Below are 20,534 nucleotides of genomic sequence, written 5' to 3'. Positions count from 1 at the left end.
TTATTAATTATATTAACGTGCATAAAAATACTAGATATACTAGAAAACTGAGAGTATTACTTTTAGTTAATTCCTTGAAAATACATAGAAATAAGAATTCCGTTATAATTAATTTTTATGATGTTTAGAAAATAAATATGATGTATGGATATATGATCCATACATCATATATCCTAAGCTGCTTCTAAATCTTGTTTGAATAAGCATATCGCTAATTATATTAATATATTCGGTAGAAATGGACATTAATGGAGAGATCTCGAGTCTCCAATGAGGCATTAAATATCGACTTATTAGCTTTTTTACATCTTGAATAACAATATTATGGCTGGAAAAAATGTTTATTTAAAATCGACGTTTGTATGAGCCTTGAATGTCTAGGGAGCCCGAATATACTAAATGGGTACCTACTAGGCCCCTAGTTTTAGCGAAGGGGCACCATAGCTACCACAAATTGATCATAATTGATTTATGGTCAGATAAACTGTCTGATATTGATACAACTATATCTAGTCGAAATAGAATCTGTGTTTTGTAGAAACAAGATTGTATTCGAGAAAAGAAATAAACAACACTCAAATTAATTGACATTATTAATCGCGTGCTCAACTCATCAACTGATTGTCAAGGTTTTATACGATGTAATTTCAGTTAGGAGATAGAAAATAAGAAAGACCATTATTTTTAATTACACTGCTAAAAACGAGGGTAGTTATAAGTTTATGCCTTGTTGAACGTGGATAAATATTATTAAGTCCTGAAGCATCGGTATGTCCAGTATCGAAGTTCTATTAATAAATCACTAAATATATTATATAGGTAGGTATCTATAAAATTTTCCTGTGTAGAAACTTTACTTTTATTTCGGTAAGAATATTAAATTTAAGCAAAAATGTATCTACACTAATATTATAAAGAGGAAAACTTTGTTTGTTTGATTGTAATGAATAGGCTCATAAACTACTGGACCGATTTTAAAAATCCTTTCACCATACAAAGTTTTCCTCTTTATAATATTAGTGTAGACATATTTTAATATTTTATATAAAACATATTTTAAGGAATAGGTTATACGTACTCCCTAGGTATGTTAAATATCACACGATACTTTTCAAAATGGAAATTATCATACGAACTCTAATGTTTCATTGTATAAACTTATGGAAATTCAATATAACATTATTGAATGGACAGATGTACCCCATAGTTTTATCCACATTGCTCAGCTGACAGCTCTGATGATAATTATTATACAGCCATTCCGCAATAAATAGGCTATCTAGCGCTGAATTTTTTTTCAAATCGGTCCGATATCCGATCAGCGCGCTTAACCAACCAAACAAACAAACTCTTCAGCTGTATCATATTTATTTTAATTAATTGTTATATTATTTTTAATTTATTTTTGTTAATTGTAAGTATATTGTTAATAGTGCAAGCACAGACGATCAGCTGTCACCATGGAAGTGGGTGTGCGAGGATGGCAAGTGCGTGAAGACCAAGAACGACCCTCAGAGCAAGGAGCCAGTGCTGTGCTTGGAGGCCTGCAAAATGTTCTGTAATGATAATGGTTAGTATTAGTAGAGGATAAATTAATTGTATTATAGGTAGAATTTTAAAATGGTTTCAAAATAGTTGTATTGGTTGTAGTATATTTTTTGTGGTAGAGTAGATGAAATACATTGACTTGTTCAAATAGGTACTTTATTATGAATGTAGAATTTGGAAACTAGAACTAACCTAATAATTTTCCTTTTTCTTGAAAACCATTATTAATTATGGAAAATTAGAAAAGAACAATATTATATTGAACACTGCCAAATGATTATTTTTGCTAACGCCAATCTAAATGGAAAATTACACAAAAAACATATTTCAGGACTTCTATGGCCAAAACCAACTGGAAAAGTGGAGTTGGGAAACTTTTTATCCAAAATAAACATACATAATATAAAAGTGGAGATAGACAGACATGGAAGGTCTGACGATTTGATGGACGCCGCAGGACGGGTAAGATTTTATTGACTCTTATGTTTATCGTAATACGATATATTTTGTAGTACTTATGTTGTTATTAATTTGTGTACTTTATTTTGCTGGCATACAGAAACATACCATGATGTCTTATAGCAATATTATTTCTAGCGTGGGAAAGTGATGGCGCTAAGCGAACTGTACAGGGTATCCTACTAAGCGCGAAGGGATTGTAGTTTTGCATACACTGATCACGTAAAAAATAATTACTAGTAAAATCAAATCAACAACAAAAATATAACGTAAAAAATTGTTTGCTAAATTTTTCCTGAAAATCCTTGTTTTCTTCTCTAGCTTCACGCAGCCGGCATATTATACCGCTTCTCTGATGCGCGCATTTTGTCTATGAAAACATAATCTTAAACACACTACACATAGAGTCTTGAGAATTAATCTAAGTATTTGAAAAAAAAATGGGTCTGGAATTTTATAAGTATTTTTACGTACTCAGCGTATGCAAAACTATAACCTCCATTTAGCTTAGTATACCAACTGTGGGACACCCTGTATAGCGCTGTCATTTTTCCACACTGGAAATAATACTGCTTTAAAACATCAAGGTAGCCCCCTGTTTCTGTATACCAGGCGGTGGCAGCTCCATAAAATCCATCCTCCATCTTAAATTAAATTAGTACAGTGTACGGCCTAATCACAGAAGATCTTTTCCAGGCAACATTTTTTTTAATACACCTTGTGTAGCCAAACAAATTTATAAAGAACAACATAATAAAATCACAACGAAAAAAAAAGAACGATAAAGTTTTCCTATTTATTCAAAGAGTACAAGACAAAAGTAGACCGAGGTTTTAGTATAGCGAAGCCGTTCCTATGCCGTAATCGGGACGAATTTGAGGGTTTTCTTATTTCTTAATCTATACTAATTATCAATTTAATTAACTTCCTAGGTTCTTCATTAAACCCATAGTAGTTTATTACAATGGAAAGTATAAGCAAACTATTACGTATTAATGAGTGTATGCATTTGTTATGCTATTCATTGCTTTTTCTTATCTTTCAATTAAATGTAGGTAGGTACTAATGTACTAGAATATTAAAGCATTTTTAAACGGGGAAATAAATGTACAAAAAACACAGTACATTCTGTTAAAAAGGTATTTTATGAAGTAGTAAGTCATGAGTAAAAATTTTCTTGTTTCAAAATTATTCAGGAAGTCCTCGACAAACAAAAGCCGTAATTATCTCTTAAGTAATTATTAAAGAATGCTTTCTTTTAAGACTTAAATGCGACATTTTATCCTTCATAGAGCAAACGTTAATCAGAGCTTTATTGTTTTATATCTCTTAAATTTTCTTTGAATTGTGGAGTGGAATGGAAATATGTGTATAATTCTTAAATAAGAAGGAATACCAGTGAATAACAATTACGTTATTTATTATACAATTTTTTTATATTTACCCACATAAAAATATATGGAGTAGATATTAATTGAAAAAAAAGGAAAAGATATTACAGTTAAATTTTTTACGGCTAGTATTTGAGTCAGTTAAAGAAGCCACAAGATTCATACCACATTCATACCTACTCATAAATTTTAATAAGGTTTTAATAAATCTTTAATTATTCTCAACAGAGGTTCCAAAACCTGGTGTCCATTAGTATACCATCAGGGATGACTCCGAAGGCATCTGGAAAATCTGTTACTGTTTATCTTGTTAATGAAAATCCTGATATGAAGGGTGAGTTGTTTTTTTCTTATTTTTTTATGTTTGTGATATATTTGTATCTGTGGTAGTCGAGAACTAATAATTATATAAATTTTGTGTATCTTTTAGATAATAAAAACATGTAAAAAATTTAATGACCGATTAAATAATATGTTATAACTGTAATTGTATTGCTAGCCCACTAAAATGTGGTTCAATAAAAATACGGTGTCGTTAGGTGATATACCAATAAATAATAATTAATCATAAAAATCATTGTGATTTTATGGATTCAATGTTATAAAATTATAAATCATTCCTAATCGTATACATATAAGGCATAGGTGATCCATTTTATTTGATTGCCTTTACATTAGAAAATAAAACCTAAGTTATTGCGTCCTTCAGACGTTCGATACACATTTAAAATCTTAATTAACTATATCACCTACTAATCGTAATATATTACTAAAGAAGGGATATTAAAGTTCATTGTGCCAATATAAAATTGACTTCAACCTTTTTAATAAGGTCAAAGATATTAGACCCAAAATTAAAACGATTAGAAGATAAATTTATAGTACCTGAATATTTGATACGTAAATTACCTGATCAATTAAATGGGTCTCAGGTAAATATCGGTTTCAAATTTTATCACTGTTATATATTTTGATTACAACTAGGTAGGTACATATGTTTGTTAAAACGGGCTAAAATTGTTTGTGTTGAAAATAATTTATAGTCCATTTAACGAGAAGGCTTTTCGACATTACGCTACATTCTATGCGGGCAGTAATTTCAGTATTATACAAAAATATATCTATTGAGAGCACCTTGTAAAAAATAATTTGATTTTAAAAACACAAAAAATGTCTGTGGTGTCACATGTGGGATACGCGATTGGAACGAAGATCCTTTCGATTTATTTATTTATTTCATTTATTTCAAAAAGGCTTACCAACTTGATACATAATTTTTGTTACAATAATTCAAATTAGTTTAAAATAAACATTGGTACTTATGTATCTAAATTATAGGTAGGCACGCACCACTTTGAGTTGATTTGATATAATTATTAGGTATATGAGGTAAAATTCAACAATTAACAATATTTATTTATTTAGGAGTTAAATGAGAAATGAAATAGGTGAAGAAATGCTAATACACTTTTGGTCTTTGTCGTGAGGATTTTTCGTGACGCTCGCCTAGCCCCCGTAGCCAGCGTACCGCACGATAAGTCAACTTCGTTCCAAAAAGAAATCTCGCCATTTTTGGTCTAATACATATTGTAATACAATAAACTTTTATTTTACTGTTTCTTAATTGATACACTTATTTCATTCTTTCATTATAGTAAAGTAGTACGAATATTAGAAAGTTCAAACTGATTATTCATACAACTTGCAACTACGTTTATTGATTGCTCTTGGATTGCTCTCACTTAGCCTTGGCCTTCCGTTTGTCATGACAATTTGCGGAACGTGTCTCGGATATTATGAACTTTTAGTAACAAATAGTACTAGTCGTGTGTATCATTATCTCATATCTTTTAAATCAATTCGAATATCTGATTTTTATTTTATAATTTTTTTTAAAAAGTAGGTAGGTATAGGTATTTATCATACATATCACAGCTAAAAACCAATTTTGATGCCGTACAATAAAAAAAAAAACTAGACATTGTTTTTCTTTAATCTATCTAAGAATCTTTCTATTATCAACTCGATATCATTGTATTAAATAATGTGAGAAGAATTTATATTTCTTAGAGTAGGCTAATAATCAAAATACAATACGTAAGTATACAGTATTTTCATGATTCCACTTATATTTTGTCTGCTTCAAGTGTGAGCACATCGCATCGTACTGGCCTCGATTTCTTCTGTTTCGATACCCCAAATTCTTTCTTGTCATTGTTCTCAAGTACTCCGCTACTTTTGTATATTTCACATATTCGTGCGTTCTAAAATTCATGGAAATTCTAAAAGATTTATGAATAAAAATATTATGGAAATATAATACGATCGTAAATATACAGTTAGCTAGACTAGTTCTATAAATCTTGCATTCAAATTTGATTATAAGCCTCGATTTGCATATTGAGTTTTAGTTATGGCCTTCATCTGTACGAATGTTAATTTGTCTGTGTGTTTGATAAAATTTCACACCTGAAGCGCTACATGAATTTGATTATTTTGAAGCTGAATTAATCGAATATTAGAACAAAGGCATAAGTTGACCGAGGATATCATCGGACTTCGTGAAAATAAAACTAAAGGAAATAGGAATATGACGATAGAAGATAAATATGAAGGTAGATGATAATATTTTCTTACCTGTTGGAAAATTGTAAGTGAAATGGCTACGGGCTATTACGCGATATCGTATAAAATTTGCGGGTGTAGTTAACATTAAATAAATCATCTTTACAAATATTTTGGTGATATTATATTATTCGTAATGTAAATGAGGTTTAGTTATGTCTATATCGAGTATTAAGATCCTGTTTTATTCAATTTGGCACGTTCTATGGAATCTTAATTTATATAAATCTCGTGTCACAATATTTGTCCTCAATGGACTCCTAAACCACTTAACCGATTATAATAAAATTCGCACACCATGTGCAGTTCGATCCAACTTGAGAGATAGGATAGGTTTTATCGCGGAAATCCCTCGGGAACGGGAACTATGCGGGTTTTTCTTTGAAAACGCGGGCGAAGCCGTGGGCGGAAAGCTAGTTATAATATAAGTTTGTTTGAATAAATGAGAAGAAATTATTGAAATAAAATAAAATAACGAGTAGAACTTTATGTCTTGGAAATAACTAAGTCGTTTAATTGCTAACTTAAATTGGATATTTGAAGCTTAGAAGTTCTTCTTTTAATAGTGGAAGAATGTTTCGTGATCGCCATCAATATACATATAGGAGCTTGGAAGCTTGCGCTGATATTCCTATTCCTAGTCGTAGCTGTAGCTGATATTCCTAGTTCAATTTACATAAGGAATAGCTGATATATCTATACCTTATGTAAAGTGAACTTCTTCTTGTTTATTTATTACAGATCGATTGATTCGTTTATATAACGTCGTACTTATCTTTTAAAAATAGACTAATTATGGAAAACGTTTATGAAGCTTAGATAAGATATAGTAATAAACATTGAGTGGGCATAATCCATTTTACAGCCACGGAGAACCCTTCTAAAAATAAAAGGGGATGTTTTTTCTAAGCTTTAACAGTTTTCTTATTATTTTAATACAAGAGGTAAACGATGCTAATATATTTAGGCTGATCTCTGATAGGCATATCATCAGCGTATCGAATTACAATGTCACGCCGCGGCCGTAGAAAATAGAAGCAAATGCTGAATGCTTATTAGATCGTATTCATGACCTTTCATGTATTGAAGTCTCGTTTTGTTGGCTTATTGCACTAATTAGATACCACTGAACCATACAGAACAAATTCGACCCATTCTTTTCAAAGAAAAGTTCGTTCAAACAATTACGAAAGAGAAGAAAGGAATTTTTTTTATCAAAAACAATTATAAACTTAAATGAGGTAATCTATTAAGACAGATTTAGCTGATTCCAGCTTCAGCTAAATACTTCGATACATGTTCAAAACAGCGCTGATATTCAGTCCTGTGACTGAGGCCTTACAAAAAACAATTTACTTTATTATCATCATCATCTGCCCACTGGGACACGGCCCACGGGCCTCATAAGAACGTTTTAACTTCCACTTTAATAAAATGAGTGTAAATTCCAGAATTTTCTCTGGACATGGATGAGAGTTACACCATCCGTGCTGATGCGGTATCCAATGATAAGATAAACGCAACCATCACTGGTAACAACTTCTTCGGAGTTAGGAATGGACTGGAAACTCTATCCCAATTGTTCCTGTTTGACGATATTAGGAACCATCTTGTGGTAAGTACTTCTAAGGCTGGTTGCAGAGCTTGACCGACCATCAGTGCGTACGTCAGTCGCGCTTGTCATATGTATGGAAATTCATAAAACCGTTCATAGCTAGACCGACCATACGCACGCGTATTGTCATGCGTATTAGTGTCATAGTCATACAGTCATACACATTGTTGATCCGTATCGTCAGGACCGACGGTACGCACTGATGGTCGATCAAGCTCTGCAACCAGCCTTAAATGTCTTTAGTTATAAGTAGAATAGATGTGATTACTGTCTTATTTTGGTTTTTAGTTCTATGTATAGTATATTTACTTTCCTGTTGGTATTTAGGACATCTTTTAAATTCATGTTATATTAATTTTATGGACCATAAATGTCCAAAATGTTAATTACTGTCTTTATTGAGTGGGTATTTTATGAACTTGTTGAAACTAGAGCTATTTAAAATTGGTTTGTTTGTTGTTTTAGGAGACCTTTAAAATTAATTTAATATTATGTTAATAAATTATTATAGCACGTAATATTACTAAATACTTAAATATTTATTAGGTACGACGATAGGCAATTTCATGATTCACACAGAAAGTGCTCGACCAGAATATATTTAAATTGAGATCCGTTAACGAACCTTCTCCACTTATGTACATAGTCCAATTAAAGGAATTATTCATGCGACTGTTTTTGTAAAAAAAATTTATATCTTCAAAGGAGAATTTTCAATTGTATAGGGTCTGAATCTACCCTTATTAGTTCGAAATAACATCCTTAATTTAAATCTTCTCGATTTTATTTGACAAAGAGCGATATGGCGCGTGTCTGTATTTGTACAAATATTTATGTATATATGAGTATAATTAAGTATTTAGCATGGGTTGTGATCTAAAATAAATAAATATAAATTAATATTTCGGGACTATTTTCACACACGGCACGATCCGATCCCATACTAAGCTTTCGCTTGTGTTATGGAAACCAGATGGCTGTTAAACATACATATATAATTTTAAATAAATACTTATATAGATAATTAACACCCAGACACAGAGATCACATCTATGTTCATCACACAAATATTTGCCCCGGGTGGGAATCGAACCCACGACCAGTGGAAGGCAGGGCCACTACCAACCAAGCCAACCAGTCAGTCAACAATGGCTTTAACTGATAAAACAGATCGATAATAACAATATTATTTTTGTCTTGTTGATCGTCGGCAAAAACTAGAAATAAAAAAAAAAAAAAAATTACATCGCAAATGGAAACTAGAAATTTTTCGTTTTACCAATAAATTGTTTCAACACGCTCGTCCTTAGCCAAGATATCCAACCGATTGATCTCTGACGCGAAACATAACGAGCTTCAAACCGGTCGGGTTCGCTGACATCACGCCTCATTGCCATAACATGCAAATTGGTTGACATTCGTCCTGGGACCAAAATAAACCGATTTCTTAGCAAAAACTCCATTTGATAACGCTCATAATTCGTACCCGTTTGACCCTATTCCGACTTATTTGCATACTAATTTGATGGGATGGGGACATTTGCTTAGGACGGCTCGCTCGATGGCATATTTAGTGGGATATATTATTTCGTATTATATTGTTTATTCGTTTTTCTTACTTTAATGTATTTTTTATGGGAAACATAAGAATTTGTTTAAATGTGTTTTTTTCGGGTCAATGAACTTGTGATTTTTATAAACCAGAATGCTCGCGGAATGAAAGTAGATACAATATAACTGATAATATTGATTTATAGATAAAGTAGGTTTTAATAACTTATAAAAGGATTAACGTCACATTTACTATCAACAGCTTATCTATAATCCCTATAATCTAATCTAATAGAGTATACCTATATGGGTACCTAGGTGGTGTACCTACATAATATATTAAGTCAATACTCATAATAGGTACCTATAGGGATTTTTTTCTCGTGCACTTTTTATTCAAGCTATGTTTGATTGTAAAATATGAATCATAATCTAATATATAAAAATCAATGCCACTTTTCGTTGTAATTCCATAACTCGAGAACGGCTGAACCGATTTCGATAATTCTTTTTTTATTATATTCCTTGAAGTACGAGGATGGTTCTTATGTAGAGAAAACGTTAATATGTACCACGGGCGAAGCCGGGGCGGACCGCTAGTCTACTATATAAAAATAAGTCGGGTTTTCCTTCCTGACGCTATAACTCCAGAACGCACGAACCGATTTCCACGGATTTGCATTCGTTTGAAAGGTCTCTGGCTCCGTGAGGTTTGTAGCCAAGAAAATTCAGGGAACATTTCAAAAGAAAAGCGGGAAAACCGGGAAAATCATTTTTCACATACAGCGCCTTCTGTAACATTTCGTTTGGTTTTTAAACATAAGGTGACGAAACGGAGGTCGCCGCGTTCGCTAGTTACCTATATTAGATCTTTAAAATCGTTATTTTTCAGTTACATACTAACTGTTTTCTATAATTTATTATGGCAAATCACAATGGGATTTCCCATTTTACATACACATATTGATTGTATACTGATTGTAATAAAAAACCCATAAGTAGGTACATCATTTTAATTTACCTTATCTAGTTAGTAGTTATGCGATGTTGGGCAATATTTTCTTATCTGCAAACTATAGCATACCTACATTGATTATTAACGATAATGAATATCATCCTTTTAGCCGTGGTTTGACCATAGTAAAACGATGTTTCTTATTTCATTTTTTTTAAGGACTACACTCAGTAGGTAGACCGTATAGTAACACGACTAGATAGTGTGGGTTCTGTGCTCACTGTTGGTAATAATGTTATTAACATTGCGTTAATATAGTCAGCTAAAAATACAATCAGGTCACGGGTTGATTAAAATCATAAAAGTCTTTAATATTTCAAAATACCTTATGGATGGTTATTGACCGGTAAAAAGAATGAAATACTGGCGTCTCGACCTCCTCCTTATATAAATAATTCAATACGTTTCATTTCATTCTTATTAAAATAGGAAGACTCCATTGGAGTTCAGTATCAACTTCGCATAGGATATTTGTCGTATAAACTGCTATAGATTAAGTTTTTATAATAATCTTTTTTTAATACATTTTTTGCCGTTCGTAGAAATCTTTACTCCAAAATTAGTACAATAAAGAAAAGAAAAGAAAAAGAATTAATTTAAAATAAACAATTTTCAGATGGTCCGTGATATTTACATAACGGACAAGCCAGTGTATCCCTACAGAGGTATTCTTTTGGATACTGCGAGGAATTACTTTACTGTGGACTCTATTAAGGCTACTATCGGTAAGTTTAAATAATATTTATTTAGTTTATACTGTAATACAGTGAAACTTGGTTAAGTGGGACCTGGATAAGTGAGAAACCTCCATAACTGGAACTCATGTTTGGGTCCCAACACTTTGGTAATGAATTACCCCTGTTAGTGGGACGAGGTAAACCTCTATACCTGGGATTTGTTCTTTCGATTTATCATCATAGTTACCTCTATAACTGAGACAGCGAGTAAATTTTATATGCATAAACCTCTGTAACTGAGATAACATTGTTTGTTTACTCACTCCTATTCTACCCACAAATTCCACACGTAATTCCAAGTACGTAAGTACAAATTTTGAGCTTCAATTACCTTCTGTTTTAGTTTCGCTTTACTATCATACAGATGTTTATTTGAAAAATGAAAGCTACAATCGTTATCATTACGTGAAAAACTGAAATTAATATCCGTTTATGAACCTGTATTCTCACCTCTATTAATGGAACCCTCTGTAAATGAGACAGATATTTATTTATACCTGTATATCTGAGACTGGGTTAGTGGAATACCTCTATAAGTGAAACGTCATTGCAGGTCCCTTGAAGTCTCACTTAACCAGGTTTCACTGTATTACTTTTTTTTTACTTCCTCGATTATGAGAGATTTTGTTTCATTTTTGAAATAATTTCAATTGAATATTAATTTTTAAACTCGAACTTGATTTTAGATAAATACATTGTATGGTAATGTGGCAAAAAAGGCAATAGAAATAAAAAAGCAAAAAAAAAAATAATGTAAATATTTTTTTGTACTTTCAAATAGTATTTTTTTTATAATTTCGAGTTTATTAAAAGCTTTGCTAACTTAGATTTGAATTATTTTAATCAAGCAATACATATATTTATTTTATTGTATTATTCTGCATCCAGAAGAAGCAGAAATAGACTAATTATTTATTAAGGAAAATAATATTATTTAGCAAGCTGTGCTTGGTAACGTTCGTGGTTTTTACGCGTACCTACCTGAAAAAATATTACCTAATCTGTATATATTATGTATTATATGTATTATGTATCTACGTATTAAAAAAATCTTATAAATAATTTTCAGACGCAATGGCAGCTGTAAAACTGAATACCTTCCACTGGCACATAACAGACAGTCAAAGTTTCCCCTTTGTATCTCAGAGGAGACCGAACTTGACTAGATATGGCGCTTATAGCCCCAGCAAGGTAAGTGTCATAATATTATGTGCTAATAAAAATGATAATAAAATATTAGTATAATAGACATTACTGTATAGTGTTCTCGATGTGTCTGATTTGTTGATTTTTAATCGTTAAAAAGGCAATTAACATTCCAATGAGAAAGTGAAAAAAATGGTAGTAAAAACATTTTTAATGAAATAGAAAGTTCTAGTACTAATAAAAATAACAAGTACTATGTTAAGTGTGTCATGGAAAAAAAATAGAGCGTGTATGCCGATCACACGTGTCTGAAGTGAAACTTCTATTGCTAGGTTCAAAGACACCAAAATCGTCGTCTTACTCCATGACGTGACGCAACTTTGAAATTTTACTCTCAAAGCGCCTAATAAGAAGTTTCACTAAAAAAATATTTCTGACTAATGTTAGTTAGGACGGATCTTGTTGCAGAGATCCGTAAACAAAAAAAAAATGCTTTTTTCAGTGTGACATTTCTGTTCCAGAGATTAGTAAAAAATATTTTTATTAAACAAATAAATTCTCTTTTTCTAGGTATACACTCGCGACGCAATGGAGGAAGTAGTACAGTTCGGTTTGGAGCGCGGTGTGCGCGTGTTGCCTGAGTTCGATGCGCCTGCGCATGTGGGAGAGGGATGGCAGGATACTGGCCTCACTGTGTGCTTTAAGGTATTTAAATTGTATGGAAATTTAGTAATTTAGTGTCAGTTTTTGACGTGACAACGTCTTATAATTCGATAGAGCCGGCTGCACGCACGAAAAAACATGACTCATGCGGCGTTACCTCGCTCTGAGGCGTTCCGTAAGGCCTTGAAGTGCAAGCGAGAGCGCGGAACGAGCGACAAAGAAGCACAATCGGACGTTGTCACGTTCAACTATCGTCAGTAAACCGACTTTACAGACAAACAATTTTTTTAAATTAACATCTGTCCGTATCAAGAAATGAGTTATAAAAATATGATACCTTCGCGAGTTTATGCGCCGAAGTACGTAAAGTTTATGTTTAGCCTCGCCTTCAAATGTTGGCATTTTAGTGTCTTAGTGATTGTAAATATAGTGCAATTCGGTTCCGTGTGTATTTAAAATATGTTTTTATATTTTTTTATGAAACCAATTATTTAATTTAGGCTGAGCCCTGGGCATCCATCTGTGTGGAGCCACCTTGCGGTCAACTGAACCCTGTTCGAGAGGAACTATATGAAGTGCTCGGTGATATCTATGCGGATATGGCTGGTGAGTATATACTAATTTGAATTTGAATTTGGACTTGTTGGTAAAAACAGTTTATATAAACGAATGTGTCTATGTCACCTTTCACCTTTACCCTTTGTGCTACGCATATAGTCTAATAAATAATCTCAAGTTTATTTAACAATCTTTACTTTTTCCTACCTAAAACCCGAGGAAAGAAAAACAAAATGTTATTAAATATGAGGGTAGGATGATATTTTGTATTTGTTTGTGTAGGTGTTAAATTTAGTGTCTATGGAGACTTATTACCTTTTTCAGGGAGTTTCTTTCTACTACAATTGTCGTTATTGATTTGTTTTAATACTCAATTTGAATTTTTATTAGGTTTCTTCCTTTCAGTTTCTATTGGAAATAGATATCTAGAATTTTTTTTCAAAGGCCTATGCTAGATACTGGCTTGTTTTATGTTTTTATTTTCGCCAGAAATGAAACATAGGTCATATTTTGTGAACTGTATGAGAAATCTATATGTTTGTAATCTATGTATATATTTTTAGTGATCACCTAAGTTTCCATTAACACAATTTTTTCACATTCCAGACGTATTCAACCCGGATCTGTTCCACATGGGCGGTGACGAAGTGAGCGAGAGATGCTGGAACACATCGCAGGAGATCCAGCAGTTCATGGTGCAGAACCGCTGGGACCTGGACAAGACCTCCTTCCTCAAGCTCTGGAATTATTTCCAGACGAAGGCGCAGGATAAGGCTTATAAGGTATATATGGAAGTAGTGTTATAAGGTCAAATATCCATATTCCATAATCTATACTAATATTATATAGCTGAAGAGTTTGTTTGTTTGAACGCGCTAATCTCGGGAACTACTTGGCACAATATCTCGATATGTCTACAAATTCACGAATATGAGATGTTTTAGTATTATGTAAAAAGAGTAATAATTTAGGATACTCTTTCTGCTGTGGAATATTTCTTTCACAACCGACTGATTCGAGTACGGCTGGCCGGGCCCTGCGTCGTAGGTAAATAAGGGACGTACCTCGCGGAGTGAGACAGGCCTGTAGATTTATCCACAGCTTACGTCAATCTCATACATTCGTAGTCTATTCTATTGAACGCTACGCTACGTATCTACAGCTTACTTCAATCTCATACATTCGTAGTCTATTCTATTGAACGCTACGCTACGTATCTACAGCTTACTTCAATCTCATACATTCGTAGTCTATTCTATTGAACGCTACGCTACGTATCTACAGCTTACGTCAATCTCATACATTCGTAGTCTATTCTATTGAACGCTACGCTACGTATCTACAGCTTACGTCAATCTCATACATTCGTAGTCTATTCTATTGAACGCTACGCTACGTATCTACAGCTTACGTCAATCTCATACATTCGTAGTCTATTCTATTGAACGCTACGCTACGTATCTACAGCTTACGTCAATCTCATACATTCGTAGTCTATTCTATTGAACGCTACGCTAACAGAAAGCCACTTGGCTAGGGGGGCTGACGTCGCGTATTCCGGTCGTTATGCGTTCGTCGTGCGACGTTGCCGCTCTGTTGTGGCTGGTGGTGGACAGTTGTGGCTGTAACATAGCTTTTGAATTTAGATATTTTTTTTTGCAAAATTTATGATTTACTAGTTTAACGCCCGCGGCTTCGCCCGCTTTGTCTAAAACCTAATAAATTATATACTAAAACCTTCCTCTTGAATCACTCTATCTATTAAAAAAAAAACCGCATCAAAATCCGTTGCGTAGTTTTAAAGATTTAAACATAAGGGACATACGGACAGAAAAAGCGACTTTGTTTTATACTATGTAATGATTTACGGGAAATCTACTTCAAAAAGTTTAGTAATCCATCATTCACAACCTTGTTTTTTTCAGAATTTAATTTTAAATGAAATTACAGGCTTTCGGCAAGCGCCTACCACTCATCTTATGGACAAGCACGCTCACAGACTACACGCACATAGACAACTTCCTCAACAAGGACGACTATATCATTCAGGTAATATTGCACTTTTTTACAATATACAGTGGTGGTCACATAATTAAAGACACTAAGAGCATTTTATACTACCCAAGACACTTCTCTCAACATTTTTTTTTACACTACCATTGGAACTTATTAAATAATTTTAAAATATTCAGGTATGTGTTGTCTAATGCTAAACTAAATTTTATCAACAGAACTTGTCGGTTTGTTAGATTTTAATCGGTTCATCCATACTACTAGCAGTTTTAACTTAGCAAAGGTCTGGCCATATAATTAAAGACATTAGACTCGCTTATAAGAAATATAAAAAAAATATTATTTTAATGAGATTATTTTTACAACACAAAATACCTGACGTATTTACAAAACATTTGTACACTTTTCAATATTTGGTTGCATGTCCTTTGGCAGTAATGACGGTTTACATCTCTTGGGCATGGAAGCAACTAATTTTGTTCAAGTTGCATCACTAAATTGGTTCCATTCTTCGAAAATGTTTTGCAAAGTTATTCGACGTTTGATGATCGCTTTGCCGCGACTTCTTTCTTTCTTGATTTCATAAGTTGTCGATCGGATTTGAATCCGGACTGTGAGGGGGCCAATCCAAAACAGATACAGATTGGTTCCTTAACAAGCACTTCACTACTTTTGCTGTGTGCTTGGGATCATTATTGTGTTGAAAAGTCCAAACAACAGGTCAATTTTCCTCTGCATAGGGCAGCATGGATTGCTCTAAAATATACTTGTACTGGAATTTATCCATATTGCCTTCTGTCTTTTTGACAGGTCCAACACTAAGTCCAGAAAATCAGCGCCACACTTTAATATTTCCACCCCCATGTATGACTACTTTTTAGAGTATCTTGGATCCATTTCCTTATTGAGATGGCGTCTTACATATTGTTTTCTGACAGAATTAATCATATTAATCTTAGTTTCATGCAGAAACATCACATGTTTCCACTCTCGTTCAGTCCAGTGTTCGTATTTTGTAGCAAAGTGAAATCTTGCCTTCACATTTTGTTTTTTCAAAAGTGGTACTTTCCGAGATACTCTTCAGTGCAAGTTTTCCTCACACAGTCTCCGTCTAATTGTGCTTGCAGACCCCCCTTCAAGCCTGCTGCACCATACAACTCTGAACTGTATCAGTTCCGACCCTTTAAATGGATCTTTTTAGCCAACAACACCATTTTTGAATCTTTCGGCCGAGTAGTTTCACTTGGTTTTGCTTTTCTGAGTACGTTTTCGGTAGGTACATATTTTATAGCATTCATAACCATTTCCTCGAAACAGTTTAATTATCATGGAAGTTAGAAATATTTTTTCTTGCGGAGGAGTCGCAACTCTTGTTTTTAACCATAGTAATTGATATTAAAACTATTAAACGTATGAATTTTAATTTTAAAAGTTAAAAATAACCAAAAAAATCATAGTGTCAATGATTTATGAAATTACGCGACAAAAGGAAGTAAAGCACAATGCTGTTTCTTTTTATTTATAAAAAATTGTAACTCATTTCTTGTTGTCTTTAATTAAGTGGCCAGCTATACGTACGTTAACAAAGTTTGTGTTACATTCCCACAGAGAGCAAGTGTCGAAACTAACAAGGAATATAACTATTTTTTGTCCCTCATTTTAAATAACATATTGTCTTGTATGGTTTAATAAAAATAATACTAGATTAAATACCTTTTTCAGATAATTGTACTTCCTAATGTAAATCTTTTATGGTCAATTCGGGGGTGTCTTTAATTATGTGACCACCACTGTATATATGTACTAGCTTTCCGCCCGCGGCTTTGCCCGCGTTTTCAAAGAAAAACCCGTTCCCGTAGGATTTCCGGGATAAAACCTATCCTATGTCCTTTCTCGGATATCAAAATATCTCTATACCAAATTTCATGCAAATTGGTTCAGTAGTTAAGGCGTGATTGAGTAACAGACAGACAGACAGACAGAGTTACTTTCGCATTTATAATATTAGTATGGATTTGCGGTTTTTTCGGAATATTTCTTATTTATGAATGATAAAAAAATTACTGTAACGTTAAAAGCGAAGCAATTGCATAGATACATAGTTTATTTTTTTGAGAATATTGTAAATAAATCTTTTCTAAATGAAAAAAAAGGCCTCGTAATTGCTAAAAATAAATCGATATGGTACTGTTATAGGGATTTTTTTTAAATAATTATTTACGAACGTACAGATTTGTTAAAGCTTGTTTGATGATTGCTTCATACATACGTTTTGAAACTTAAAAAAATACATTTTTTTAAATAAAATATCTCCCCAGGTGTGGACCACAGGCGTGGACCCTCAGATCAAGGGTCTCCTCGGCAAGGGATACAGACTCATCATGTCCAACTATGATGCACTATATCTAGATTGTGGGTACGGAGCCTGGGTTGGGTCTGGTGAGTAGAAATACAAATAATCCATTTTTTTAGCAAAAAAGAACAAAAAAAAAAAATTTTTTTTTTGGTATTTTAATTCAGTTTTAATTCAATGATGAGTCGAAAGTTCAAAGTTGGTAATTTCTAAGATAAATTATATTTGAAAGAGAAACTTGAAAGTTAAAATTGTAATTTGTTTTTCAATTTTTGTCGTTGATATAATTTAATAACAATGAATGTTTTTATGTTCAACCATTTTGTTTTGTTTATATTAGTGTAATCACTTACTTAATATTATTGAATGATTTTCAACTATTTACAATAACAATAACAAAAAATATACTTAAATAAATTGCAGGTAACAACTGGTGTTCTCCATACATCGGCTGGCAGAAGGTTTATGACAATAGTCCTAAAGAAATGGCCGCTCAGTATCACGATCAAATCCTTGGTAAGTGCGATAATTAAACGAGTAAGTAGGTTTGCAACCAAAAAATATTCTTCAAAGCGTTATTAGATAGAAAAATGAATATTTTTTTTTAGTCATTTGAAAGGCTCGCGAAAAACAGGTCACGAGACTGAGTTATGACGTCTGATTTTGTAAAATGAGTCAGTCAAATATTATACATCGAAAAAAAAATGTAATGGATTTTTTAGGAGTGCCTTGAACTTGAGCAGAAGTAAAAAAATAATTACCCATCATGGGCGTGACAATAAGAATCTTAGCAATCCGTTCTACATTTATCTCAGCGCTAGACATAAACTGTTTGACCACAAAAATCTTTAGACAGGGTTTAACTTTAAGCGCGAGTTCTCTTTAATCTGGTTTGTCCTATTTCATTTCAACTATTAAAGTGACGGATCCCTGGTTTAAAGTTAGACTGTGTTTAAATAGTATTGTAGACTTTATACTATTTTTGAAGTGAAACTTCTTTATCGAGGTTGGAAAAAAATTAAGTGTAACATTTTTTCGTTACGCGTGATATTTTTCCGTTACGCGCCATCTTTTTTTGTCCCTACCACCCGTGATATGACGTATTTCTGTAAAGTTGCATATAATAAATGATTTTTGAAAAATAAGGTCATAAAGAAGTTTCACTTCTTACGTGTGTACACTAAGTGTACACGCACACATATTTTTTAACAGTAATTTGAGCTTGCGCAGATGTAAAAAAAAAATAATTGCTAATCATGGGCGTGACAATAACAATCTCGGAAATATATCAGCAATCCGCTCTATATTTCACTCAGCGCTAGACATAAACTGTAGACAGGGTTTAACTTTAAGCGCGGGTTTTCTTTAATCTGGTTTTGTTCTATTCACATATATACTATGACAGATTCCTGGTTTAAAGTTAGACTGTGATTAAATAGTTTTGTGGTAATACCATTTTTATTTCGTAGGTTTTGTGGTAACACTATATATTTATTTTTATATTTTCCACACAGGCGGTGAAGCAGCTCTATGGTCGGAGCAAGCGGACACATCAACGCTGGACGCGCGTCTGTGGCCGCGCGCCGCAGCGCTCGCCGAGAGACTGTGGGCCGAGCCTAGCGACGGGTGGGCTGCTGCCGAGAGACGGATACTGCACGTGCGGTTAGTGGGGGGAGGGGGGGGGAGTATAGGGGGCTGGGGGGGTGTCACAGAACAAGCTCACATCAACAACGCTGCTGAGAGACGGATACTGCACGTGCGGTGAGTGGGGGGACGGGGGGGGGGAATATGTGGGGGTGGGGGGGCAGAGAACAAGCTCACATCAACAACGCTGCTGAGAGACGGATACTGCACGTGCGGTGAGGGAGGATTTGTTGAAGGGTGGGGGGATTCCATAAGTAGAAAAAAGAGGGGATTAGTTCTGCAAGAATAACCCAGGACAAGTATTTGGGGTGGAATTTAAGTTTGGCAGGGATAGTTTTAAAATGTCTGTGGCCACGCTGCTGGTCGAGCGAAAAGAAGGTCGAGCAAAGCAAAGGAAAAAAAGACATTTTTTATAATATTGCTCATTAGTTTTCAAAGATTTTTGGACTACAACGTGTGATAAGTAGAAATAAAAAAACACGGAAAATTAAGCCTAGCTGTGTTTTTTCCATAAAACAACCTTTACAACTATAAAAAATTGAACTATTATTTACAGAGAACGCCTAACACGTATGGGAATCAAAGCGGAGTCACTTGAACCGGAGTGGTGCTACCAGAACGAGGGTTACTGCTATTAATTATCTGTGATCGTTTATTGTCTGTATTTTTATAAATATGGCGGGAATAACTAATGTCAACTGTTAAATTTTATTTGATTTGCCATTTGTCAATTTAAATTTTTTGCTTAGACTTTCGTTATGCCAATAGCAATAATAATTGTATTTTTTTAAACTAATTATGTGATTCCCGCCATATTTGTAAAACAATTTTCAAGTCAGGAATTATACATTAAGATAATATATTTTATGACATTCAATGTTTAAATTCAATATTCGAAATAAAATTAGATCATGCACTCATGTAATTTTATAGATTTTTAAACAACAATACTCACACTTATTGACGTACAACTTAAAAATAACATTTCTAATGTATTGCATGAAGATTTTTTGCATATTTTAATGTGCTCTTATAACACGCCTTATTGGCATCGGAATAAAGTTTAATATTGATGTAAAAATTAAATATATTTTAGAAGCGAAAAGTATTAAAATTATTCGACATTGTTCTCTATAATTCCTTATGAGATTATATTTTTATTTAAGTATTAAAATTTTATCGATGTATGGAATAAATAATAATTATTATATTTGTA

The 20,534-nt window shown here is 33.1% G+C and overlaps 1 protein-coding gene across 2 annotated transcripts in view; it reads left to right on the top strand.

The window, feature by feature from the left end:
• The window catches only part of LOC123693595 (chitooligosaccharidolytic beta-N-acetylglucosaminidase), a 26,127-nt gene extending 5,593 nt beyond the window's left edge, over positions 1 to 20,534 (top strand). For both annotated transcript variants that reach the window (XM_045638761.1, XM_045638762.1), the window contains exons 3-16: positions 1,434 to 1,570; positions 1,880 to 2,010; positions 3,627 to 3,732; positions 7,475 to 7,638; positions 10,821 to 10,929; positions 12,011 to 12,132; positions 12,658 to 12,792; positions 13,251 to 13,356; positions 13,915 to 14,090; positions 15,259 to 15,357; positions 17,640 to 17,760; positions 18,098 to 18,190; positions 19,189 to 19,336; positions 19,875 to 20,534. In XM_045638761.1, the coding sequence (XP_045494717.1) occupies positions 1,434 to 1,570; positions 1,880 to 2,010; positions 3,627 to 3,732; positions 7,475 to 7,638; positions 10,821 to 10,929; positions 12,011 to 12,132; positions 12,658 to 12,792; positions 13,251 to 13,356; positions 13,915 to 14,090; positions 15,259 to 15,357; positions 17,640 to 17,760; positions 18,098 to 18,190; positions 19,189 to 19,336; positions 19,875 to 19,956 (1,729 nt within the window). In that variant the 3' untranslated portion in view covers positions 19,957 to 20,534. The remainder of the gene's footprint in view (positions 1 to 1,433; positions 1,571 to 1,879; positions 2,011 to 3,626; positions 3,733 to 7,474; positions 7,639 to 10,820; positions 10,930 to 12,010; positions 12,133 to 12,657; positions 12,793 to 13,250; positions 13,357 to 13,914; positions 14,091 to 15,258; positions 15,358 to 17,639; positions 17,761 to 18,097; positions 18,191 to 19,188; positions 19,337 to 19,874) is intronic.

This window comes from Colias croceus, chromosome 8 (genome assembly GCF_905220415.1).
Source record: "Colias croceus chromosome 8, ilColCroc2.1".
Lineage (NCBI taxonomy): Eukaryota > Metazoa > Arthropoda > Insecta > Lepidoptera > Pieridae > Colias > Colias croceus.
This window is presented reverse-complemented; position numbering and strand designations above follow the sequence as displayed.